General features: G+C 36.5%; 1 protein-coding gene across 1 annotated transcript; it reads right to left on the bottom strand.

The window, feature by feature from the left end:
* Positions 1-16011: 16011 nt before the first annotated feature.
* On the bottom strand, positions 16012-17840 carry LOC18422073 (Eukaryotic aspartyl protease family protein). The gene has a single exon (XM_006826769.4). The coding sequence runs from the start codon at positions 17460-17462 to the stop codon at positions 16170-16172; it is 1293 nt and encodes a 430-aa protein (XP_006826832.1). The 5' UTR covers positions 17463-17840; the 3' UTR covers positions 16012-16169.
* Between the last annotated feature and the right edge of the window lie 9738 nt (positions 17841-27578).

The following is a 27578-nucleotide window of genomic DNA, read 5'->3' as shown; positions in this document are numbered from 1 at the left end:
CATTTCTGTTAATAGATCTCTTTTTGGAAAATATTGATATCTTTCAACCATGATTATTTTTAGGATTATGATGATCACTTACTGAGTAGGCAAACTCATCAAACTATGGTAAACAAATATTTCAGGATAACTGCGGCTTCATTTTGAGTGCTAGTCAAGATCAACCTTGGAAGATACTGTTGTCGTGCTAGCTTTTTTTATTTACTTTGTAAGACCTCGCCACTGTAAATTTGTCCTATCAATAGATGTATATATATTTTGTCTGTCACATCTCAGGAATAACAGTATTGTAAATTCTTGGAGTGTGACAATTCTCTATCTAAAATTTAATATTTGATATACTATACTTTATCTCTCTAAAAATTTTCAAGTAATTTATCACTCTAAATTTTAATTACTTGTTCTCTTTAAAGTTTTAAGATACTTTCTTTCTCTAAAAATTTAAATTTGATATAGTTTTTCTTTCTAAAATTCTCGAAACAGTTTTTCTATCTAGAATTTATTATATTTTTATCTCTAAAATTTTAAGATACTTTATTCATCTAAAATTTATAATTTGATATAATTTTTCTTTCTAAAATTTTTGAGAATTGTTCTCTCTCTAAATATTTTAGGTAATTCATCTTTCTAATTTTTTTAGGTAATTTCTCTCTCTAACATGTGATATAGTTTTTCTCTCTAAAATTTTAAGATTATCTCTCTTTAAAACTTGAAATGTGATATAGTTTCTCTCTCTAAAAATTTGAGATAGTTTATCTAGCTCAAATTTTTTAATAATTTCTCTCTCTAAATTTTGATATAGTTTGTCTTTTTAAAATTTTGAGATACTTTCTCTCTCTAAAACTTAAAATTCGAGTTGTTTTCTCTCTCTAATTTGTGTGGATATCTTGGCATAATTAATTGTATTTAATAAAGTGGGCAGTTAGGTGTGTGAAAATGATATTGTCACAATTTGTATTCCCTCTTACCCAAAATAATGTTTTAGATAACTCAATTTTTTTTCTTGGTTTTGTATACCCATGTTTTGGCCCTCTTTCTTGGTTAGACAAAACATGGTTATGTATCCAAAAAGTTGCTAAACATGCTTTTATGCATGATACTATATGTATACAAAACATGGTTTTGGATACCCAACGATCCAAACGACCCCTAAAATGGCCATCGAAGTCTTCATATGAGATATTACATGTTTGATTAAAATAAAAAGTTCATACAAGGTTACAATTTTATATTGCAGCAAAAAGGTACGCCTACAAAAGTCAGTCGAAAAAAGTTGTTATGATATTGAAAAAGCCTCTAGTTAATCATCTCCACCTTGAGATGTACATATTTGGAAAATAAAAATTTAAAGTAAAAATAATGACATATCTTGCAATATATTACTTAGACCATCCATTTTTAGGATTTTCATAGTTTATAGATCTATTCGATCTGTACCGTTTTTTAAGTTTTAAATTTAATAAACAGATGTAAATAGAATTTCACATCATCATTGAAATTTCCACCTCAGAATTTCGACTTTCGATGAGCTTTGGAGGTGCGCCTTACTTAGATTGTTTAAGGTTGACACTTTATATAAACCACACCCTTGATTAAAAGTAAATGATTTGTCTCTCTCGAGAGACTGATTAAATTGTCCCTATGAAAGTTCTATATCAAGAAACGCCAAGTAAGTTAATCCGTTTAAGAGAAGCCTGTGAAAGTTATTTATATATGAAATGACTTAGTCCTACATCGATGGAGGAGGTGAAAGAAATATTAGGAGTTAAGGTAATATTAAAATATTCACTACTTCATATCATTTTAAAATGTAAGGGAACGCATCCTCACCGCCCATTGCACATAGCAGGGTTGAGGCAATATTTGTTAAAGTTTGGTAAAAAAACAAAAAAAAGTGATATTAAAAATAATAATAAATAATAAATTTTATGGTAAATTTTTTATGGGAACCTTCCAAGAATGGAATTGGACCCACTAAAAACTAATCCAGATTGGCTGATTTCGATATAGATTGATATATTTTAAAAATTGATTGGCTTAAACACTAAAATGATTATATACAATGAGACTATTTATTTATGACACAAAGAGGTCACAATTACTTACAATCATCCAATGTGAATTTGATAGCTTAGGTGTGTCATAAAGTTCTAGAAAATATCTTTTGAAGTTTGAGCTTGGTAATAGAATAAATGCAGCTACTTAATTTTATATCTAATGGTCAAGATTAATTGTGATTACGTTATATCAAAGATAAATAGTCTCATTGTGTACTTTCCCAATACTGAAATGCGTTGCTCACCCAAATACTAAAAAGGTGTGGTTTGTATAGAGTCGAGGCTCGAAACAATCAAATAAAAGTATACCTTCAAGTAGTGTCGAGAAATACGGTTTCAATATCAGAAATCTTGGTGATAGCCTTAAAATATATTTTCATATTTAATTATAAAATGTAAAGTTTCAAAAATAGTGTAGATCGAGCATATCTATGAAAACTTGAAAATCTTGAAAATTGACGGTCAAAAAATATGTTACAAAATGTATTATTTTCAAAACTTGAAATCTATTTTTTTTCTCATGTCCATGCATCTTGATGTCGAGATAATCAATTTGAGGATATTTGGGCATCAAAGATTCAAAACAATCGCTTCTCGTGAAATTTTTGAGGTGGGCTCTAAATTTGATTGTTTAGAGCCTCGGCTCTATATAAACTTTTTTCATAGTAAAATTCCTTACTCAATGAGTTTTGAATGGAAGAAAAGTACATTTGGATTCAAAGCTGAAGACAAGAGAGTTTAAATAAGAAACACATACTTCGGGTTTTGAACATGGAAAAGTGGGAATCCTTTGGCACTTTGCTTAGATCCACTTAGGTGGAGCTAAATAATGTAAGTTTGCTTGTTTTGAAGTTTAAACCTAAAACTAAGTTTTTTATGACGAAGCATGGCTCGATTTTTTAATACATTGCTCAAATTAAAACTTTAGATGTTCTTCACCCTTAGGCCAAATGATGACATTCGAAGAATCGTCTTCAACAAAAATATCACTTGAGAGCTCAGCTACCAATCGGAGACCATGAACCAAAGCTTGAATCTCATTCCCTGAGCAGACCCCACATAGTCCCGAATGTGTAAGAAGGTTAACCCCTCCACTGTTCCTTACATTACCCTAAATGCCTCATCTATCATCGTTTCTTCGAAAGCTACCATCAAAGTTCAATTTGAGCTTATCTTGCGGCGAAGGGATTGATTGCTTGATCAATGTCCTCTAGTGGTCTTCATTCTCATGACTTGGAAGTCGAAACCATTTTGCTAATAATTTGGAACTCATAATGCCCCAAAATTCTTTTAAGCTACAAACCCAAGAAATCACATTTGCCACATTTGCTATAATTATGGAACCTTGGTTGCTTCTAAGTCATCTACTTGTCCTTCACACGGGCTTTTGTTTCTGTTGCAAATCGGCCACAATATAGCCATCATCAATACCTCCCATCCAACCCTTTATGAGTTCCCATTGTTGGAATAGCTCTCCATTGCATTCCCACTTAATTTAGAACAGTCTTATTAGAATCAGACCGGCCACTCAATTGGTGATGGATTTGGTCAGTCAAAATTCATTCCTACCATCTCTTGCACCGGTTGGGTTGCACATTAAAAAGTAAATTAAAAATAAAAGTAATAATTTAAAATATGAAATCTGTTAAAAGGTTTGCCCAACTTTTTTTATCATGCACACCACTTAAAACCAGTCACTTTGACAAGCCAAAACTAATCAGATAGTAGTTTTGACTCATTTTTGATAAAATATAATATTGTTTTTTACCGGACAGAAAAATGTACTAATTAGTAGGCTTAACGGTTAAACCAACTGGTCTAGTAATATTAGATAAAGTATATGGGAAAGTTTTCTATGTTCCCCCTACAACATAGAAGTTCTATGTTCTCCCTACCATTCAGCCATCCATTTTTTATCAAGAGAGCCACTCACCATTTGATCTTAGATCCGATGTCTCAAAGTATTTTATTTTTAGTTTTTTTAATACAATTTTTCTAAATATGAAATTTGGTAAATGTCATCTTCTCAATAGGGCACACCTATAAAAAATATTTACAATAGTTTTTCGATAAAAATAATAACCAAAATACCCCTTGAATTTTTAAGGGTATTTTGGTTATTTTATTTTATTAAAAATATTTTTTTTATATTTTTCGTTAGTGCGAGTTTAATATAGGAATGGACGTCCAAAATTTGATATCAAAACAATTTATATAAAAATAAAACATTGTAGAGACTTGATATTGTGATTGGGACAATATTAACCCTCCATTAAAAAATAGACGGTTGGATAAGAAGGAATATAAAACTTCTATGTTGTAGGAGAAAGATAAAAAACTTTGCCAAAGTATTTTGGTAGTAGAGAGAGAAAGAGAGACAGAGATATGGTTAAAGTAAGAGGAGGATCGGGAAGGGAGACCATATTAGAGTCACATGGGGATGGCCGAACTTGTAATATGTCCTAGGAATAGAAGGGAAAATATTTTTAAAATAGTAAAACTACCTCAAAAAATAATAAGGCGACTAAATCGATTAATTTACAATCAAGGTGGTAATCTTAGGGAGCATTTTGGTTATTTGGCAAAAATACAAGTTGGGCTAAATTATCAAAATGCACACTTTTGTTTTGATTCCAAACACAAAACAAGAATTTAGTCAATGTTCTAAGTTTGAAACCCGGAGCATATGTATTTAACTTCAGTATAAATTTAATAAAATTGCTGCTTGGTCGAGACTTCACATCTGGATATTTATAGCAGTTCTTAGTAGAATACTTGAGTACATAATTAAGTGAAATAAGCTCTTTGAAGTGACCACTTGATTGATAAATTAGGGCCATTTGGCTCATCTTTTGCAGAGGTTTAACCATTTTTTTTTATATTTTTCTGAAATAAATGTCTTAGATGATTTATCTCTTAAAAAGGCCTTACAAAAATCCAAGGAGAATGATAAAGTGAAACTTATCCATTATGGAAAAAGAATAAATGTGCAACATCACAGATTCCACCTAAGCATTTTAAATTGGGATTGTATAATGTGAGATAATTTATCTTTGTTACATGGAAGTCACAGTTACTTCTAATCATTAGATGTCAAATTGGATTGTTTGAGATGTGTCATGAAGTTCGACAATTTTTTTTAAACTTTAAATCTAGTTAATAACATTTTTACAACCACTTGATTTGAAGTATTATGTACAAAAGTAATTGTGACTTACTTGTACAAAAAGTATATGATCTCTTTATATATTTTTCCTTTTAAATTAGTAGATTATAGCAGCCATATCTTGTGGACACTAAATGGTGTACACGCACCTTCCCACTAGTAAACATTATAAATGAAGTAACGAACAATCATGATTACGTTTCAACTTTTTTAATTTAAATTCTGATTTTTTAAACTAAAAGTTTACGAATTTACACTTCTTAAGCACACAACTAAAAAATATCAAAAGAATCATTTATAAAAATAAATTAACAAGAATACCCCAGGGATACTCTGGTGTGCTTAATTGAAAAGTGCAAACTCCTAATTTTAATAGGGAAAGGTTTCTATACTTCCTCTACAACATAGAATATCTATGCTTCCCTTACCATCTAGCCATCCAATTTTGATCAAGACAGCCACTCACTGTTTGATCTTAGATCCAACGTCTCAAAGTATTTTTTTTAAGTTTTTTTTTATACAAATTGTATGAATATGAATTTTGGTACGTGTCATCTTCTCATTGGGGCACACCTACAAAAAATATTAAAAATAATTTTTCAATAGTGCGAGTTTAATAGAGGATTGGACGTACAAAATTTGGTGCCAAAATAGTTTATAAAAAAGAATTAATTAAAACTAAAATAGTGCAGAGACATGACATTGTGATTGGGGCAATCTTAGCCCTCCATTCAGAATAGACGGTTGGATAAGGGGACGTATATAAGTTTTATGTTGTAGGGGAAGCATAGAAAGCATGCCCATTTCAATATGAAACAATTTGTACAAAAAAATAAAATTGAAAAACAAAATATATTGGGACTGTTTATTTCTTCATTTCTCATTGACTATTGGAAGGGTGATTGTTCACCATTCAACATCCACACTCAAGGATATCTTGATCAACTTATTTTTCAAATAATATTCTTTTCATTTTTTTGTTGCATTTGATTTAGAAATATAAACATCTGATGTTTCAGTTTAATTTGTATAAAAACAATTAAATGGGAAAACATAATAAATGTGGATTTAATAAACTTTTTAGAGGCACAAGTTTTCATAAAAATATATCTTCTAACCCTCTAGGCCCAATTTACCCTTTTGACTGCTCGTTTTTTGCCCAAATAATTTTTTTAAAGACACCTCTATCCATCTACTAAATCTCTCTATGTACATCTTTATCTATCGCTCTATAACGTCTCCAGGGGGTTAGAAGATATATTTTTTAGAAAACTTCTATCTATATAGAGTTTTTAAAACTCGAGATTATAAGAATGATACGCCAAAATAGGGTGCTTAAAAAGTCTCAACGTACAATACGCACACTTCACATGGCCAAGACAACATACAACAAACCAGCTCATTGGATTTTTTTATAGTATTCACTCTTCTCACGTCGCTTCGATGTGGGATATATTTGTGAGTTGAAAAAACGTTGGCAAATATTATTAGCTTGGGATAAATTGCAGTGAGATAGTGTATGCGCGAAGGTGTACACACGACGGTGTATGCCCGTCATGAATAAGAAAGTTGTATGTCCGATTGTGGCAATGAAATTTGATGATTAAAAAAAAAAATTATTAAAAATAATAATTAGGTGCCCATCACCCCAATCTTTCACCAAAAAAATTAAAATTTACTTTCCAAAAAAATATAAAAACTCTATTAAGCTACTATATCATGGTATTATTTCATTATACGAATAATAATTAATTAATTAGTTAATTAGGATTAAAAAATTAGTACTAGCTCTTGAGATAAAAAAAATAAAAAGTAATATAACAAGCATAAAAAAATGTAGTACAACATCTTCTTCTTTTGTCAAAAAAAACGAAGAAGATAATCAACAAGTATCATATTTTGCTTGTTAAAAAAAATAAAAGATAATACAATAAGTATTTCTTGTCAAAAAAATAAAAGGTATTTCTTAATACAACTTAATAATAAATGGTCTAATTATATTTTTTATTTTTATAACATGCTGGTCTTTAACATCAATTTAGTAATATTAATTTAAAGATAGGATTCATACAATGAGGCCATTTGAAATCTCTCTCTTTCTACTAACAATCTCTTCCACTAATTTATTCTAAAAACCTAAAAAATTAAAGAAAATTGGTACGCATTCTAATAATTTCTACATTGATAACCAAATATTTTATTTTATTTATTAATTTTTGTATTATAAATCATGTAGTGTACTATTTTTCTTACGGTTGTCAATAATACTTTTTAAATTAGATGATATTATAAAATATTTTGGATTTTTTATTATTTATATAATAAAATAATTATAAATTATTGTTGGTATATAATATAATTTAGGTTTTTTTTAGCGGATTAGGGTTTTCCGCCAATTCGAGATTTTAGTGGACAATTTTTCATCGATTTAGTCAACTCTTTATTGTAGTCCATATATGATTATATACTTAATCCATGATAATTCTATGATTTATTTTGTGTGATGTAAATTTAATGGTCAACATAAGTTCATACAGGGAAAGAACATCTCAATATTCATAAATTGATGAAAACAATGAAAGTTAATAATGTAGTACCCTCATTTCTTATTGGATTCTTAAAAAAAAATATTTATAATGAATTTTAATATTTTTTTCGGATTTTTTTGAAGCTTTAATCCGACCGATTCAGTCGATTCCCGATCTCGATCGCCGATTCTCCGATCCGAATCAATTATTGAGGTGCCCGGTCAGGGTCACCGATCCGCTTTTTAAACCATTAGAAATACTTTTGTAACCATAAAGCACAGAAGCATAAGGGAGGAACGACCCCATTTGTTTGGCCAACTGGGGCGTTTCCAAAGGGAGAAGCTACACACGAGTGTTCCTTTCATGCCATCAAAGGGAAGTGCAATGACTTCTTTTAAAACTAGAAAAATAAGTGAGGTCTAGTATTAAACCTCAATGGAAATAGAAAGCTTTCAAATTGATCATCTTGGCCTTGACCATTATAATTGTTAAAAAAAATAGGATTTTAAACCTTAAAAATAATATACACTGTAACACATTATCTATATTGTCCATTTTGCCCTAAAAATAGGTATTAACGGATCTATAGGATCTATACTAATTTTTAGCTTCAAATTTTAGAGTCCATATTGAAAATCGATTTTAGAGCCATCATGGAGATTTTCAATGCCCAAAGTGCCTTCGAGATAAGGAGTCACGCTGAGGCTTTACTTTGTTTTCATAAAGCCTAAGCTACATCCTTTAAAACTTGAAATTATAAATTTTTAACTCCACGATTACCAAGGTGACGATGAATGATTTAAAAATTTTTCCTAACAAATTTTTTTTGGAAAGGTATGATTATATAGGCCATGGCCATACCAAATACTTTTTTTTTTATAGAACTTTCGCTACTTCATTAAACTAAAAAGAGATTATAGAGTCAGATACAAAAGTGTCAGAAAGGAGAGAGCCCCCTTTTGTTAGGGAATCAGCCAGAACATTAACTTCCCTATAAACATGGACAAAAGAGAAAGAGAAAGGCTGAGCAAAGTCAATAATTTGAAGTAGTAAAGCTTTGAATTCCCATGACAACTTATGCTCTCCCTTACACCATTGATGACATTCAAAGAATCTCCTTCAACGACACAATAATGACCCAAATTTCTATCCACAAAAATGCGTAAGCCAAAAAAAAGAGCGAATAATTCAGCATAATTAGTAGCATGCACCCCTAAAGGACCAACATAGGAGAAAACAACAGTCCCCTGCCAATCTCTAAGCACACCCTCAAAACCTGCCGGACCCGAATTACCTAAAGAGCAACCGTCAAAGTTCATCTTAAAAGCCCCAACAGACGGGGGCATCCACCTTCCTTTAGGTCTACATTTCAAAAAGCCCAACTGAAATAATAGTTTCAGATTTCTCCTAACATCCACTTCCGAAATATCTTGGCCAAATTTAATAATTGAAAGATATTGCCAAATGGCATGTAAAATCTTCTCCCAAACTATCTCAAAAGGTAAACAGATCCCATCAAACACTTGTGTATTCATTTCTTTCCAAATTTCCCATAAAATAACCCCTCTAGAGATCTGCCAAATAATAGCTCATGTTCGAGGCAAATCAAAAGACAAATTCTGCAATATACCTGTAGCACTAGAAGGCATCACCATTGCAAACCCAAGCAAAGCAAAGTATCTCCTCCATATGCGATAGGTAAAAGAACAATGCATAAAAAGATGATCACCTGATTCCCTGTCATTCTTGCACATCAGGCAAATATTAGGCAAAATTTTCCCTCTCTTAATAAGGTTGTCAATCCTGAGCACCATGTTTTGAACAACCAGCCATAAAAATCCTGGCACCTTCAGGGGTAATGGCCACCTCCAAATGATAGCTAATTCAGGCCTTGACTAGCGCCACCTATCATCAAATAGAAGCTGATACATCGACTTTACTGAGAAGACACCATCCTTATCAATCTCCCACACAATCTCATCTAAAGCATTTCAAGGGATATAAACCTCATCCAACAGTTTGAGCAAATCAGTAAACTCAGAAAATAGGGAGTCCGGGATCCTATTATAATGAAGCTTAATATTCCAAAGAATTAGCCACTTTTTGAAAGATATTGGGAAAAACTAGTTTCAAATGAGCATCCCCAACCCATTTATGGTGCTAGAAAGAAATATTGGCACCAATGCAAGTAGACCACCGGATGTCTCTTTGAATTAAAGCTTTACAATTATGAATCGATTTCCATGAATGAGACAAGCTCCTAGTCCCCTTTTTATTATCCACCCACATTCCAAACTTATCCACACCATACTTAGAAACAATTACCTGATACCAGAGGTGATCTTTGCAAGTTAGACTCCTCCACCACCATTTACAAAGCAATGATTGGTTGATTATGATAATTTTTCTAATCTCAAGACCACCCTCTTTTCTAGGCGTACACACTCTATCCCAACGAAGAAGATGAAATCTCCTTCTCTCCACCGATGATCCCCATAGAAAGTTTCTCATCATCATTTCGATCCTCATTGTAATTGAGGAATGAATTTGTAAGATTGACATTTGATAAATGGGTAAATTAGACAAACATGCCTTTATCAACATAATTCTACCTCTAAAGGAAAGATACTTAAACTTCCAAAGGTCTAACTTAACTTGAAGGCGCTGTAGAATTTTATCCCTATCAGCAATAAGAAGACGACCATCCGAAATAGGCATACTCAGATAAATGATTGGAACTTGTCAACTTTACAACGTAAAATCCGAGCCACTGAATTTAAAATCTCATAACTACAATTCAAACCAACCACTGCAGTTTTTCCAAATTAACCTTAAGACCTAAGGCTACTTCACAACAATTTAACAGGGTAGTAATATTGTGTACCTGATCGATCTGCGCTGCGCAGAATAATAACGTATCATCAGCATATTGCAAATGAGAAATACAAGGCCCCCCATTAGGCATCTGAAAACCAGAGAAATGGCCACTCCTAGCAATATTAGACAGCATTAAGCTAAAACATTCAGCATAAAGAGTGAACAAGAAGGGAGAGAGTAGGTCACCTTGACGAAGACCCCAAGTGGCCTTGAAGAGACCAATCAGACTTCCCTTATACATAATAAAGAAGTATGTTGAAGATAAACATCCAAAGATCCACTGTCTCCATTTATTATTAAAGCTCATATTATTCATCACCTCTAATAAAATGCTCCACTCAACTCTATCATAAACCTTTTTCATATCAAGTTTGATTACTACCTTAGGTAACCCGCTTCTAATTTGAAAGTGGATACATTATTGCGCAACGAGGACACTGTCAGAAATCAGCCTATCCTTGATGAAGGACGATTGGGGACCAGAGATAATGAACGGAAGAACCACCATCAGCCATTCAGCCAAAACCTTCGCCACGATTTTGTACAGGGTAGTTAACAAACTAATGGGTCTAATATCACCCAAAAAGGCTATGGAAGACTTTTTATGGATTAAAGCAATGTAGGTAGAATTCATTCCCTTAAAAAGATACCATCTCTGAAAGAAACCCCTAGTCATTTCCAAAAATTCACCGCTAACCAAATTCTAAAAGTTTTGGAAAAAGATTAGAAGGAATCCATCAGGACCAGGGGCCTTATCACCCGGTAATGCAAATACTGCAATTTTAAGTTCTTCCACACTAATGTCCCTATCCAACTGAGTATACAGATTGGTAGGAAGCACTTTGAAACTAACCCTACTCAGATTAAGCAAGACATTGACTTTTGAGGAGAATACCTTTTGGAAGTGACTAATAATAGCTTGGGACATTCATTCACTATCGTCAGGCTCCACACCCTGAATAGTAAGACCAGAAACATCATTCTGGCGTCGCCTGGCATTAGCAGTAGCATGAAAGAATTTGGTGTTCAAATCACCTTCTTTCAACCATTTGACCCTAGATCTTTATTTCCAGTACACCTCTTCCACCCTTATGAGTTCCTAAAGCTCATTAACTTTGACACTTTTAGGCAAAGCCATCTCCTCAGACTGCATTCCAATCTGTTGCATGGTGTCATCAATCTCCTCTATATACCTTAGCACCTCGTCAATCTTTCTTTTAACAGAGAATCCCTTCTTTTTTTCAAACCAGGAGCTTATGCTTAATATTCTATAACTTTTTGTGGAATTGGAAATCTAAAGGGCTAATGGAAATCGAATTAACTCATGTGCTTCTAATAATCTCAATAACTTTATTTTCTTGCAGCCAACCAATGTCTAGCCGAAAAGGTTTAGGGCCCCCCAACTAAACTTTAGAAGACAACATCAAAGGGGTATGATCAGAGTCTAGGGAGAGCTTTGACAGAAGCCAAGGGAAACAAATCAGACCACTCTTCAGAAATCAGAAATCTATCTGGCTTAGACATAGAAAAATTTCAGACACTACCATTGGTCCAAGTAAAAGTCGTACCAAAAATTGGAAGATCAAGCAAATCGTGGCTCTCAATAAATCGATTAAAGAGTCGTATAGATGCATTGATCACCCCACCATTAGAACTCTCTTCAGGCCATCAGGTAAAGTTAAAATCCCCCCTAAACAAATGGGAAAATGGAATTGAGAAATAACATCATCCATATTAGAAATGAAGGAAACTTTTTTATCAAAAGAATGCGGACCATAAACATTCAGCAGGTCCTACTGAAAGTCAGCCTTAGGACCCACAAAACCAACAAGCAAGAAATTGTCTTTTTTCACCAAAGCAAAAGACCGTAAAATAGAAGGATCCCACAACATCCAAATACCCCCATAGGCCTCAACATAATCTAACCGCACAAAATCTAAAGCTCTAGGAGCCACACTTCTTGAGTCCCAGATAAATTAGGACTGAGAAGTTTGGTCTCCTGAAGGATAAGTACAGTGGGTCTATATTTGCAAACCAAAAACAAAACATCTCTCTTACATTTGCGGTCACCAAGACCTCTAACATTCCAAGATAAGACTAACATTAAAAAGGTTTAGAGAGGGAGGAACCATACCCATCCCCGCTAAAGCCAGACGACCTCTCTGTCTCCATCTCTGCATTCATAGCCTCTTCGTCCAAAGCCTCCATGTCCACCACCTCATCGAGAGCAGAGTCCAAAGAAGACGGAGAGGAAGAGCTAAGTTCAATGACCTGTGCTTCACGAATAACAATACCTACTGGTCAGATTCCCCAAGCCATTAGTCGAGTCAAAGTTCTAGTGCCTTTCATCGAGCTCTTTCCTTTCTTCTTTTTCTTGGCCACATTCTTCGAGGGAGATATCTGACCACCAGAAGCGACATTCTTGCTTGCCTTGTCGACGGACCCCTGCCCAGCACCAAAAGAAATTCTCTCAGCATACTCAGCTCTAAGTTTATCCACTATATCCTTGAAAACAACTCCAATGAGGACATCAAAGTCCATCTTGTTGTCATGAACAATAACAACTACCTTAACTCCAGAAGAATCCACCTGATCAGTAGAAGGAGAAACATGCACTGCAGGAACAGGGGTCGGGATCTCAGTAGGCACTGCTGACTAGTGGAGAAGTAAAGGTCGCTCATTAGATGGGATCACGTTCAGAGGCACAATAGTTTCCGCAGTAACTACAGCATTCCCAAGTTCCACCATCCTTGCCATCAGCATCCTCCAAGGCGACTTCTGGTTCCACCTGCCCTCCATTTACAATAGCAATGGGGGGAACTCCACAACACCCTCATCCATCATAGCAATAGGGACAACCTCTTCATACACCACAACTAGAGCCAAAGGATTGATTATGAGCGGGTCAAAAGATGGCATGACAGAGGAGCGCTTCTTCCTGGCAGCCCGACGATGCCAAAGAGGATACATAATGCTAAGCACCGCCAGAACAAACTGCAGAGCCGCCGACGAATGTAGACGATGACCAGCTAGGGATAAAGCAGCAGCCACCAACTTCGTCCTAAAGAAATGGCTATACCCCGCTGAACGAAGACTCTTCAGAAGAATGGAGAAGAAGGCTCCATCCTTCACGCATGCTCGCACAGGGAAAGAGCAGGCGTCCACGTGGTTACCCGCCATCATCTCAAACATCGCAAATCGAGCCTAAAATCCCTGGCGTAGGGATTGACCTCCCACCTTTTCTTCTACCTTAATATCAAACTTATGGTCTTAGGTGGACATGCGGTCAATGAAATCAGCTTTGAACCATCAGCATTATCCAAAACGTTCGCCGACGAAGTCGCCTCAAAATTCGCAAAACGTCCCATAGGAATCCACTGTTTACAAAGTTTTAAAATTTGAAATTCCCTCATCCCTGTCCTAGGAATCTGGGAATTATTCAATGGTCGGGAAACACCGTCTGGAACAGGCTTGGCAGGTACATGAGGACGCCAACGAATAACTTTCTACCATCCCATCTCCGCCATTGACTGTTTGGGTCATTTCTTTGAATAATAAAAGACCCACTACCCTTTTCTTTCAATTCACACGTGACTGAAATAAAAAAAGACTCCTGGCCCACTTGAAGCCCGACAAACTTGGGAGTGGGAATACCACACAATTTTCAAATACTGATACAGACAAAACACAAGTCAAACACCATCAAAAGTAGCTTTATCAATATCGTAAAACTCACCACATTTATTTGCCAACTTACTAAAAGTAAGTAAGGATTAAGCGTGAAAAGAAATACCAGAAAACCGGATCCAGAGACTTTCCTTCTGCAAATAAAAAAGATGGGATGCAGGTTTCCAAAGCTCAAGAGACAGAAGTCTTCCTCTAATACGAATAAAACAATTGTGTAAAGCTGCAACAACATCTTCTTTCGAGCACAAGAAAAAGATGATCTTGTTATCTGCCATGATCTTAACCTTAGGAGTATAGGACAACCCCCAGCTTCTTCTAGCCCAATCAGAAAAGCCAAAGATGTCAGTAGAGGGCGGAGAGAAAGAACCCACCACAAAAAAGTTCGCCCCAGACAATAAACGACTACTAGGGTTGAATTTAATAAAAACCACAAAGCCACCACCTGCTTCAAAAACCACACCGCCATCTTCGTTCTGTACCACTCCCTCCATCTCTCACTTTACTCCTACTCTACTGTCTTCTTCTCACACTACAAGGGTGCAACCCTTAAACCCCTTAGCAAATACTTTATCACATGGAATGGTATAGCATCCACATCTAGCAGGTGTTTAGGCGTTCAATGGCTCAGATTGATCCTGGCTCATCCAAGGGCCACAAATTGATTTTATTTTTCATTTTTACAGTTGTTATTTATGCAAAATTTGGGGCGTTCATATATAAATAATGCACCAAATAAAATTTAAGAATATTTTGAATAAAAGTTGACCAAAATGCCTATAAAATATTTAAAGGTATTTTAGTTAAAAATTTAATTAAAATATTTTACTTTTGTTTTTATTTGATGCACCTTACAAAAATGAATCAGCATCCCAATTTTAGGTAGAATAATACATAAAAAATAATAAATAAACAGTAAATCAATTTGTAGCCCTTGAATGCTCCCAGATTAAATTTTAGCCATTGGATGATTACTTGTGCTCCCTTGAATAATCCATGTACTTTTAATTTCTATATTATTATTTCATGTTATTCTATCTTGTGCCGATTCCAACCGGTTGAAAACAAAACTCTAAGAATAGGGGTGGCAACAGGTGTGATCAAACTGAAAATCAGACCCAAATAATATTCGTGTCCAAAATTTGAATACATACTCAATCCCATCGACTACTGGCACGGGCCAGATCTGGATGGACCCAAACGCAAACTCGAATAGTATTGAGGTGCTTGGAGTTGGTGGGGTCTCAAGTCTCGTCTAGTCCATTGCCACCCTTATCTACCAACGATATTATTGTATCTGGTAAGAAAATATTGGGAAAGGAAGATACTCTCCCTATAAAATCTGACAAAAAAAGAGGGAGTAATAAAGAGGCGCACATGAAGGAGAAAATGGGAGCCAACCCATCCCATCCCATCCCATCCCATCATATCCTAATCCAGACAAACCCCACGCAGCAGTGTCAGCCTGCAAGAATGTCGCTAAAAAACCAAGAAAAATGCAATGCCCTATTTCACGTGAACCCACTCCCACTCCCACTCATTAACCTACTTCCATTAACCCACCGCATTTATATCCCTTCACTTTTTTTTACCTAATCTCCTCGCACTTTTCTCCTTCATCTTTCTACCAACTTCCTCTCTCTCTCTCCAAAATTAATAATTACAACGAATAGTACACAACGCAGCTAGACAGAGAGAGTGAATTCAAACATCCTTCAAATTTTGAAACTTAAAAAACATTTTCTTTTTTTATCTGTTCCGCCTTAAGAATTAAAGTAGCACTGCTAATATTCGTTGTTCACCCGGAGGATTCGAGGGCGACTCCTCTTGTCTAGGTCTTTGGGCGAGGCCAGCCCACTAGGACGCGCATCCGGTTTGAGAGAACCCGAGCCGAGATCGCTCGTTATCAAAGACGAAAAGGAAGCCTTGTTGAAACAAGTTCCCCAAAATGGAGAAACCATCGGCCCTGGGCACGCTTTGTATGGCCAAGCACTTAACACCCGGCTCCACTTCTAGGAAGTAGTTGCTCGGTGGTGGCGCCATTACTGCGCCACCCTTGAGCCCGAGCTTTAGCGTCGGCAGCTTCACTTCACCACTGGCATTTACACACAGATCAAATGACTGTACCTTTGGGACCCTCTCTTTCTTTCCCACTCTCTCCTCGAAAGCGGCTAAAATCTTGCGGTACGCGGGCTCGACGAGGAAGGAGAGAGTGGTGCCGGAGTCGATAACTGTCCCGCCATTGCCCTCGCTGTCGACCGCCCATACTGATGGCTCGATTTCGAGCGAACGTCCTTGGACGCTTACTTTCTCGATGGCGACGTAGTAAAATGTGGGAGCCAGTGGGTTCGTGATTATGGGTGTGAAGCTCATGGGCTTGGTGGGCTCGTGGGGCCCCAGGAGGAGGTAGCTGCTGAGAGGCGGGGCGTCAGTGTAGTCAGCGAGGCAGTATGAGAAGGTGCTGCGGCCGGCCTGTGAAGCGAAGGAGACCGCGCCACGGCCAAGGCCAAGCACACCAACTGCGCCACTGAAGCTTGGCCCAGACAAGCTCGGCCCGCTGGCCTCGAACCCACACCCAAACGCAATGCCCGGAACCTGAGCCTCCCGCCCTGAGCTCGTGTTCATTGTTGCGGTCTCGGTTGAGAAGAAGCCCTCAGAAACTGAACTATCGCCATAGGTGTATTTGTATCGACAGGGGCTATGTAGTCGGGTGTGGTTGCAATGGCTGTGAGGCGGAGGTGGGAGAAGGGAGCAGGCGCTAGAGTAGCAGTGGACGAGAGAGAAGGAGGCAGAATGGCGAAAGAAGAAGGCGGAGTTGGGTTTGTGATGGCTACAATTCCGACAGGGGGAGCATTTGAGCCAGATGAGGTCGCTGCCGGTGTCCGTGACAAGGGTAAGGGTTTGGGGGGGAGAGCCGACGCGCAGATGGGCAAAGTATTGGCCAGAACCGAAAGGGGCGCCAGAGACGACCGGGACCGAGAGGCCTGGGTGTCGGCGGCCGCGGAAGAGGGAAGCGAGGAGGAGGGAGTCAGAGTGGTGGGGAAGAGACGGAGTGCGGAAGAGGGTGAGTTTGAGGGGTTCTGGTTTGGAGGGGGTTGGGGCAAGGGTGAGGACGAGAGAGAGGAGGATTAGGTGTGAGAGTGGTGCCATGGTTCATGTCCCCCTCACCTTTTCTGCTTTAATCTCTCTCTCCTCTCCCTCTGTTTTGTTGGGGAAGGGGGAGGTTTGTTCGCGCAGAGAGAAAGGGAAGATGGGGGCTACTACTCCTTTGAGGCTTACTTTCTTCATTTATTCGATAAATTTCTTCTCTTTTTCTCTCTCTTTTTTTTTTTTTTTTACTTTTAAAGCTAAAATGACAAGGCTGTAAAATAACGAGAAATGTCCTTTTTGGTTGGGAGAAAGGTGTGTTTCTCATATGGGGTTCTCAAAAGTGTTCTTCATATGAGCAAATTGATCAAGCGTCGGAATTACACCAACAAAATGATACAAATATTGTCATGGGAAAAATTTATATGAAGTTGTGACCTTCATGTAGAAGTAAGGTGCACTTCAAAAATCTAGTAGGCAATAATTTTTCAAAGTTGGAAAAACTTCTAATTGATCATCTCACCCTTGAGATGTAGGGATGTTAAAAAAAAAAAATTTGAATCCTTAAAATAGTGCATCTTGTAACAAGTTATGTAGATTGTTTATTTTTCAAGATTTTCAAGTGTTGATAGATCTGTTCGATTTAGATCATTTTTTATATTTTAAATTTTATAATAAGGGTTGAACATAGATTTTCAAACCATTATAATGCTTTTCACACCAAAACTACATCTTCTTACGAAGTTTAGAAGTGTACCTTACTTGTACATAAAGTGAGCACCTTATATAAACCTCACCCGAATGTTATTGTTTTTACTTTCCGTTGGTCCGTGTCTTTGATCGCTTTATGAAGGTACGATCTTTGATAGAGCAATAATGGATCAGGATTCATATAGCCAAACTCAAATAATTTAAAAAAAAAACTCTACTAATAAAAATGATATTTGATTCCACCTTATTTACTTGTATAATAACACAAGATCCCGAGAGGGGTGAACCGGAAACAATCCTAACCTTTGGTGAGGATTCAAAACCGCGCTGCCATCGCACCCAGTGACGGTCCCCCTATTTTCCTGTATCTAAAACACAAATTCACTTGTGTTTCACCGTTAGGCTACCAAGATCCACATTATACAAAAACTGACAACTCAGGGGAGAGAGAGTGCCAAATCTTTAGGGGAAAGTGATGCACTATTCGTAATAAATCCATTACAGTTTTCATAAATGAAGAGAGAGATTGATAATACCTCTTCTACATCATCAACATCGAGAGAGAGAGAGTGACTATTCTACACTTTATCAAACCCGATGTATAGGATGCTAAAGTGAGCCTCCCTATCCATCATCCTCGAGACACACTCCGGCCGGAGAACCATGCGGAAAACGATAATTATCGATGCAGCCAATTCCATTTTGAATTCAACATCTAATGGTAAAAGGCGAGCTCCATTTCATCTTGTAAACTAAGAAAAAATATCATCGAAAGATATGGTATTATTTTACTTTTATATATATTTTTTTGTAGATTCATGATTTATTTGGAAAAACGTAAGTAAGGCTCCAATAGACGATCAGATGAGAAAAAATAGATTTAGGTGGGCTAATCATATGCATCTTAGACCTAATATAATATACGTTAGGAGGTGCGAGTTGATTCAAGTGGAAAGCTAAAAAAGAGTATAATGAGACCCAAAAGGATATTGTTGGAAGTAGTGAGAAATGATATGTGAATTTATGACTAATATGCTCATTACTAGACTAGAGTAACAGATCGGGATATGTATACCCGACCCAAATAGTGGAAAAAAAAGACTCTTATCATGATGATAATATTTTTCTTCTGTGCAAAATTCTAAAGCATGACCCATTCATTCAAAAACAAACTTGGACAGAAACTTTTACAAGTTGATAATCTCAAACAACACGATTGTGAATATAAGAATGAATGATTTTGAACCTTAAAATAGGCTATTTCAAGCTCTATTTTTTGACAATTCAGTGTCGTTCATTTTAATTCTTCACTATAATCAATAGAGCTACACCATTTGTTGAGCTTCAAATTCTCAAATTGACAGCGAATTACATATAGGGTAACCTAGACTCTGTTTTTTTTATCAAAAATCCCTTAGTAAGATAAAGAATTTTGGAAAAAGTCTACGATTGAATAGGACCTTTTTTAAACTTCTTTTCATTTGCTAGCATGTTCTCATTTACAGTATTACACCATACAAATTACTAGCCTTGGAATCTTTGATTGGGGTGGAACTGTCCTTTTCCCTTGACCTTTTATGCTACTTGTTTGTGATGACAATGTAGGGTCAAATTTTATGATGCTTTTTATGACACGGATTGACGCTTCCAAAGCTCTGGATCGCTTGTTGCCAAAAGGTTAAAAATCTGGTTCACTCTGGTAATGGCCTTAGCCTGACCCTTAGGTTACATTTTGCGGCTCAGGTCCTACTTTTTCAGGGCCAGGCGGCCCGCGCATCCCCACCCTACTGTGTGGATAATGTCAACCATTAACAACGGCAACCTCTCAGCATTCAGGTTTGTTATCTGACGTCTTTTAGGGCGTGTCAACCCAAGTTCCACAATCCCCCATAGAACTGGCGGTATTCACTTTTTAGCCTTAATAATAAGAGAAGCAAATCCGTTGTATCCACTTTACTGTAAAACTCGTATGTTGTCAAATAGGGGAATGCTGTAGTACTGGAATACATGGTTTCCAAATATGAAAACAGGCCTGTAATTTAAAATGATTTAAGTTAGATTATCTAGTGCTTCAAATCAACTTAGAGGTTTTGGTTTAATACCTTAAAAAAATGTGGGTCATATTGTGGCTGATGAACATAGATGATTAACAAGATCTATTTATGAGTTACAACAATCTTGAATGGTCTAAATTCAATTTTTCATGTCCAAACTCTTACAAAGACCAGAATACTTTTGGTGGTTTTTCATCATTGTTATGCCAAGGGGCAAGCGACTTTCGCCCCACTTATTGTGAAATGTAGTTATAGTAGATGAATAGTGAATTTCACGTCCATAAAAACCCCAATTTCCAATTGAAATTTTTGAGAGATTTCGGATCAAAGTTTAGAGAGATTTTGCATAAAAAAGGCAAAACTATTTTCTCTCTTGTTTTTGTTGTGGTTATCTCAGTAATCTCAATTTCTTTATGAGAAATATGTGTTTTTGGGACCCTTATCCCCATCTGTTAGTCTCAGCTAAAAGGCTAAAGATCTTGGGCTCTGCAATTCTTTGAAAGCTTACATGAGAGTGGAGCTTTGGGAGTTTTTTTTTTTTTTTGGGAAATGAGCTTGATTTTGGTTCAGGTTATTTTGGGCCTTTGAAGATTTTATAAGGAACATTTTGGAAAACTTATGCGAAGGGCAATTTTGAAATGTTATATTAAATTTTTTTTTAGTATTACAAATTTACAATTCCAAGATTGAGAGAGAGGAATCCAAAGCATGTCACACATGCATTTGAATTTGGAATCTATGAAAATTAGAACTTTCTTCTGTATTTTTGTAAATTCGTTTAAACAAATACGTGTATGATAAGAGAGGGAAAACTCGTATGGAAAGAATCTACAAAGGTCTTAAGAGGTCTATATATCTATGTACTATGTATTTGTACTTTAAGAGTAAGAAAAGTGTGTTCATTTGATATCTTTTGTGTTATTAAGAACAAATTCACAGCAATGCTTCTTCCTCCATTCTTCCAACAATTTTAACAGTTGTTTCACTCTGTCCATTGTTTTCTTGGGGGTATATTCACCCAACACCCGATTAAATCACAAAGAGATTATATGTTAAGGGTGTCTAATACTTCAAGAACCGCGCAAACATTTAGTAACACTGGGTCCAATAGACGTGCAGCCGGCTTCTTTTTGAATTTGAGTCTTCCTAGTCCGGGCCGGGCTTGCTATTTTGTAGAGACAATTGTGATGCAACTCCAAAAATCAAAGTCTCAATGAGTTTGGTTAGAAGTGCAGTTGGTTATGAGTGTTCTTCACTCAGTTGAGACTTCATTTAAATACCTCTGGGTTCTCTTGTCATGGATCGAAAGCTCATTTTAACCTCAATTAAGGCATGAGACTCCAAAATTAGTTTGTGAACACATTCTTGATCTGCCTGACGATCATTGAGCATCATCCTTGAGAATCAGCAACATTTTCAAGAAGTTTTGAAGCTTATAGGTTGTCTATATTTCTAGCCTCGATTAACTAAAAACACTCGGTTTTGGCCTGCGCTTGCTTAGGACTCATTTTGTCTGAAATCTCGTTCCTAGTCGATGGTAAAGTAATTTCTTTGCATTCAACGTCAAGATCTATGCAAAACTGAGAGAGATTAGAAACCAACTTGTAAAAACATAGAAGTAAAACAAATACCAGGATGTCATTAAGACTGTCATTTTTAACCAATCAAAGTTATTCCACAAACTAAAATTGATTGAGGTTAAAAATAGTAAATAATAAGTACCAAATTCTATGACAAGGCACTGGAGGATCAAGGATCAGATGTAATGAGAGAGAGGGAGAGAGAGATGGGGGTTCAATGGAGGTTTAGAGAGAGAATGGAAGGGGTCCATGAGTGATGGAGAGAGAGAGGTAGAGAGTGAAGGGGGGGGGGGGGGAAGTGCTTTTCTAGATTTTGATTAGAGGGTCATTAGAAAAATAAGAATAGAAAATATTATAATTTGGATAATGAAAAAGAAATGATAAAAGGTTGAACGTCATTTTCTTTAAACTTGGAGGGCACCAAAAAGATTTACACAAATTTGAATGCTTATTTGGAATTATAATTGTGGGAAACGAGGTATCCATCTTTTTTCTTTTAGGGTGGAAGGACGACCTTCCATTGCAGGTTTTTTTTAGTGTTAGAATGAGTTCATTTTTGGAACCTCTCTTGAATCTTCTATAATTTGTGAGAGAGTCCCTTCCACTCCCAAAAACTCCATGTGTCAAACACACTCTTAAGTTTTTGCATAACAATATCCCTTTCTAATTCATGAATTTGGGAATTTATAAAGGAATTATATAATAGAAAAAGTTTATACAAGGATGTAAGCTTATAATGTAGAACTACAGATGTACCTCAAAAATCCATCAGAAAATGTAGTTTTAATGTTGAAAAACCCTTTGATTGATCATCTCAACATCGAGATGTATGACCATAAAAAATAACTAGATTTTAAGTCTCAAAAATAGTGTATTTTACAACATATTATCTACACCGTCCATTTTCAAGATTTTCATATGTTTATAGATCTACTTGATTTTAACCAATTTTGAAATTTAAAATTTTATAATTAGATATAAAAATAGATTTTGAGATAATCCTAAGAACATTTTACATCAAAATTATATACCATGATAAAATTTGAAGGGACACCTTAACTGTACGGATGCATCCGTATGCCAACTGCACCCTTATATAATTTATCATCCATACATGTATATGTATAGGACTGGTAGTGGGTTGGAACAGCCCGGCACCTACTCCCTCAAGGATGGCCCGGCCCTGGATCTGTCAAGGCTGACCCAGGTCTGCCGTGTCACAGATCTCACCCAACACGACCCAGCCCTATCCTCAGGTCATGGTTGCCTAGCCCTCGGGCTGCATTTTGTAGCCTAGACTTACTTTTTTAGGGCCGGGCCAACAGGTCCATTGCCAGCCTATATATATGATAAAAAAGGCAAATACATTCGACAGACATGGCGAGACGTACATCACCTGCATCTGTATAATGGATGTATCTACAGCATTAAGAATCTCCAGTCCATTATGAATGAAGGATGCCAAGTAAAATGTGTGCCTAGTTCAAACTATATGATAGGTACCATCTATTTTTGTGCTTGTGCTTGTGATTGTAAAGAGAGCAGGGGCAGTTGGTGGTATAAAGGAGGAGGCTCACATGAATGTACATGAGAGAGAGAGAGAGGTGTGCAGAGTGATGCAGACCATACCTTGAGAGAGATGCAGACCATGACTTCAGAACCCCAACTCCAGCTGTCCACGTAGAGAAAAAGAAATGCTTGGTCCCTCACCATAATTATTTAAGAGAGAGAGAGACCCACCTTCCTGAACCAAACAACATTTTTTTTTTTCTTTGTACAGTTGAACTGAAGCTTGGAAGAATGGCAGGAAGGAATCCTCCTCATTCAATGGTGTCGTTACTATAAAGAGGAACATGCAAAATGCTTGGTCAAATTTATTCTTTTGGTGGACCAAAAGAAGTACCAATTTAAAGCCTCTTTTGGACTACTTTTATTTATTTATTTATTTGTTTAATTTTAACTAGATTTTATTGAGATGATGAAAAATGACAACAAACATGAAAACCAAAAAGAACAAGGGGAGCAGAAACACAAGAAAAAATTAAAAAAAATAAACAAAAACCCAAAACCACACTTTCTATGCAACTTACTCCATCTAACTTTTTCAATCACTTTTTCTCCAAAACAAACTCTCTATGCAAATACCCCTAAGGGAAAAAGTTCAATTTTTTTAGATGGAAATGCCCTTCTCATACAAAAAAATCATTTTGGCTAAATTTGTCGTTGACTTTTGGACCCTAGTCGCACATTGTCGAAACTAACGCATAAGTGCCGGATCGCCCTAAGATAACTATCGGACCGAAACTGAGTATTGCTAGACTGCCCTTTAGATAGTGCTGGAGCTTTGGAATCCAGTAACATCTACTGTCGGACTGCACTTTATATAGTGCCGGAGCTCTACTGCCGGATCACACTCCACATAGTGCCTGAGTGCCCCTATTTTGGTGGGATGGAGGGGAGAGAGTTGGATCACACTCCACATAGTGCCCGAGTTTCCCTATTTTGGTGGGATGGAGGAGAGAGGCATAAGTAAAGTAAAACTAAGGAAGGGTAGTTTAGGTATTTTTTTAATTTTTTATTTAGTTGGAGGGTATTTGTATAGAAGGTGTATTTTAGGGAAAAAAATGAAAAAAAAAAAATAGATTAGGACAAGTTGTATAGAAGGTGTAGTCTTGGGATTTGTAATTTTCCGGAAAAACAAAGCAAGTACATGTTGCCTTCGTCACGAGCCTATCACCCTCGCCATTCTTTTTACCTGGACAAAAATTGTAACTCTCCTAAAAAGCTTGTACAAAATTTTATCCATAGTGGCGCTCCAGATTCAGAGAATGGAATTTGGATCATTGCTCCATTTTACAACATTGGCCGAGTCTCCTTCTACAATCAACTTAGTATCTTTTGAGCCCAATATAAAAATACAGTTTTAGAGTCTAGAGCTCAGCCTCATTTATACTATAGGGATGTAAAATACCTTGACATGTCCAAATGGTGGAGCCGCTGCTAGCCCTAAGCAAGCCCACACCCAGCCTTCTCACCTTCATTTCTAATGCTCCCATCAAAATTCAATTTGACCCATTCTACATGTGGTTTCATAATCTTTATCTTCCTACTTAAGAGTAAGTCTCTCCTATTAATGAAAAAAATTCCTTGGTTGCATCTTTAGGGCAAGCTTTCTATGCTTCCTCTACAACATAATACTTATATGCTTCCTCTTATCCAACCGTCCATTTTGAATGGACGACTAAAATGGCTCCAATCACAACGTCACGTTTCTACACTATTTTATTTTAAATTTTTTTCTAAATATTATTTTGGCACCAAATTTTGGATGTCCACTCCTTTCTTAAACACGCACTTGTAAATAATAATAATAATAATAATAAAATGACAAAAATACTCTTGAAAGCTTTAAGGGGTATTTTGGTCATTATATTTTAATAAAATTTTTTTAAAATATTTCTTGCAAGTGCAACCCATTGAGAAAATGATACGTACCAAATTTCATATCTATACAATTTGTAAAAAAAACGAAAAATAAAATGCTCAGAGGCGTCAAATCTAAATCAAATGGTATGCGACTCTCTTGATCCAAATTGGACTGCTGGATGGGAGGGAAAGCATATACGTGACTTGCTTGATCTAAATTGGATGGCCATAATGGAAGTATAGAAACGTTTCCTGCATCTTTAAAGGCGGTTTGGGCTTGGGCCCAAATGGTATTGAGGATGAATGGGGTAAAGGAGATACTCTTCCTTGTCTTACTTTCAAATGCTATAAAGTTCTTCTCTCTCCACAAATTCCAGCACAGAGATGCTATGATAATTCTCGAGAGAGCAATGCCCTCGCAATAAAAAGAAGGGGAAAAACTCGACTCAAAAAAATGATCCAAAGTATCAGGGATAACCCAGTTCCACTGTGATCTATCCATGACCCACTCCCAGATTCTTCTGAAAAAGGATAGTGCAGGAACATATCATTGTTGGTCTCGCCATCCACTTTACATAACAAAGAAATATTAGTGAGTACCATTTCCACCATTTCACCCTTTTTCAATTGTTTCATCAAATGTGTTCTGTCCTGAACCAACAACCGCATGAAAGCTCTCACCCTAATAGGCACTATCAAAGACCATACTTTGGCTATTGCCATGCTGCTTTGTTGAAACCTATGCCTGCGAATTTGAGCATAAAGAGGGTTAACAGCAAATTCCCCTCCAGGAGTTAGTTCTGACACCGTTTTATCTTATTTTTTGGGGTTGTAAAAGAACTTGTATAGCAGATGGTTGAAAATTGTTGATCAATGACAAAAATCAACTCTTCTAACATAAATAAAGCCTACATCTCATGGAACCTGGTTTGCATCTACAATGACAAACTCATTAAGAAAATTGGTTTTCTGAGTTGTGGACTTATAAAGGTCAAGAAATTTGATTCTTACTGATACTCCCTAATCCATTTACTGGACCAAAATCTCGTCCTAGCCCCTATTATATGATGAGAATAATTCTCTAATAGAGTTAATGCCTTTCCAAACCATTGGTGTTAAGTCCCACAAAGGGAGTTTATTTGTTAGAAACCTTCTCATCAATTCCACATTTGTCTAGTATCACCTGTCTCCATACGAGTCTCGACTCAGCCTCAACCACCATTTGGTAAATACAGACTCATTCATAACTCCTAGTTTCTAGATACCCAAATGTCCATCTTTTTTTGGAAGGCCCATAATATTGTATCTCCGTACGTCTAGCTTTTTTGGAATCTTTCAATTATTGGATCCCATAAAAAGCGAGGCAGCCTACCGAAATGCCTAAACATTTTCTGAAAAATGGATGTGCTAAGGAGAGAAGGAGTATGGATGTAAAAGTGAAAATAGCAGGGGAGAGAATTTTTTTTGGGTAAGACACGATTACTTGCCTAATCGATTTCACAATCTACTTGTAATAGATTTCACTTGGGGAAATCTTGAGTAATTTATTTCCATTTTCCGATTTCACATATTTTAGGAAAATCTTATGTAATTTATTTTCATTTTTAATAAATCTCATATTTGCTTGTAATATGTTTTCTGTAATAGATTTTCAAATACCCAAAAGGCCCCTTAGTCAACAATGCATTCGTCCACTTGGCTTGACCATGAACCTATTCCTATGTCCGTTAATGCTCATTAATCTAATCTTACCCATGATTACTTTTGCTCCTGAGATAAGCTTGTAACACTTAAGAATGGGCCACAAACTTTGAACTTGATTTTGTGAAGTTTCTACAAGGAGCACAGTCATGTGCACCCTGTAAGTAAGATATACAAGGGGCCATTGTTGGAAGGAGATAGCCCCAATAAGAGACCACTGTTACTTGCATCTAAAAGCATCAAACTAAACGATTCTACAAACAGAGTGCAGAGGGAAGTTGAGAGGGGACCCCTTGTTGCAATCCTCTAGTCACCCTGAAATACCCGCATGATTTTTCATTAATGAGCACTGAATAATGTGTAGAAGGTATCTCTAACTACTTTCAAATCCCATTACAGCCCTACCCCAGGCCCAAGCCTGGCCTTGTACTCGAGCCGTGGTAGCCTGGTCCTCGAGCCACATTTTGCGGCCCAAGCCCATTGTATGTCCTACTAGGTGCATTGCTCCATATAAAAGATGTCATTTCTATACATGAATTTTATGTGGGGTCACACGTGCACTCCATATACACGATGTCATTTCTATACATGAATTTTATGTGGGGTCACACGTGCACTCCATATACACGATGTCATTTCTACACGTGAATTTTACATGGGTCATGTGCACGAAGTGTGTTGCACATGGTTTAAATAAAGGTGCGGTT

This window comes from Amborella trichopoda, chromosome 4 (genome assembly GCF_054954075.1).
Source record: "Amborella trichopoda isolate Santa Cruz 75 chromosome 4, AtrichopodaSantaCruz75HAP2 v2.0, whole genome shotgun sequence".
Taxonomy (NCBI): domain Eukaryota; kingdom Viridiplantae; phylum Streptophyta; class Magnoliopsida; order Amborellales; family Amborellaceae; genus Amborella; species Amborella trichopoda.
The sequence above is the reverse complement of the archived record's forward strand: the minus strand, read 5'-3'. Positions and strand labels throughout refer to the sequence as shown.

What these genes read in the sequence shown, in the direction of transcription:
- LOC18422073 (XM_006826769.4), bottom strand. Translation starts at nt 17,462, where the DNA reads ATGGCACCACTCTCACACCTAATCCTCCTCTCTCTCGTCCTCACCCTT.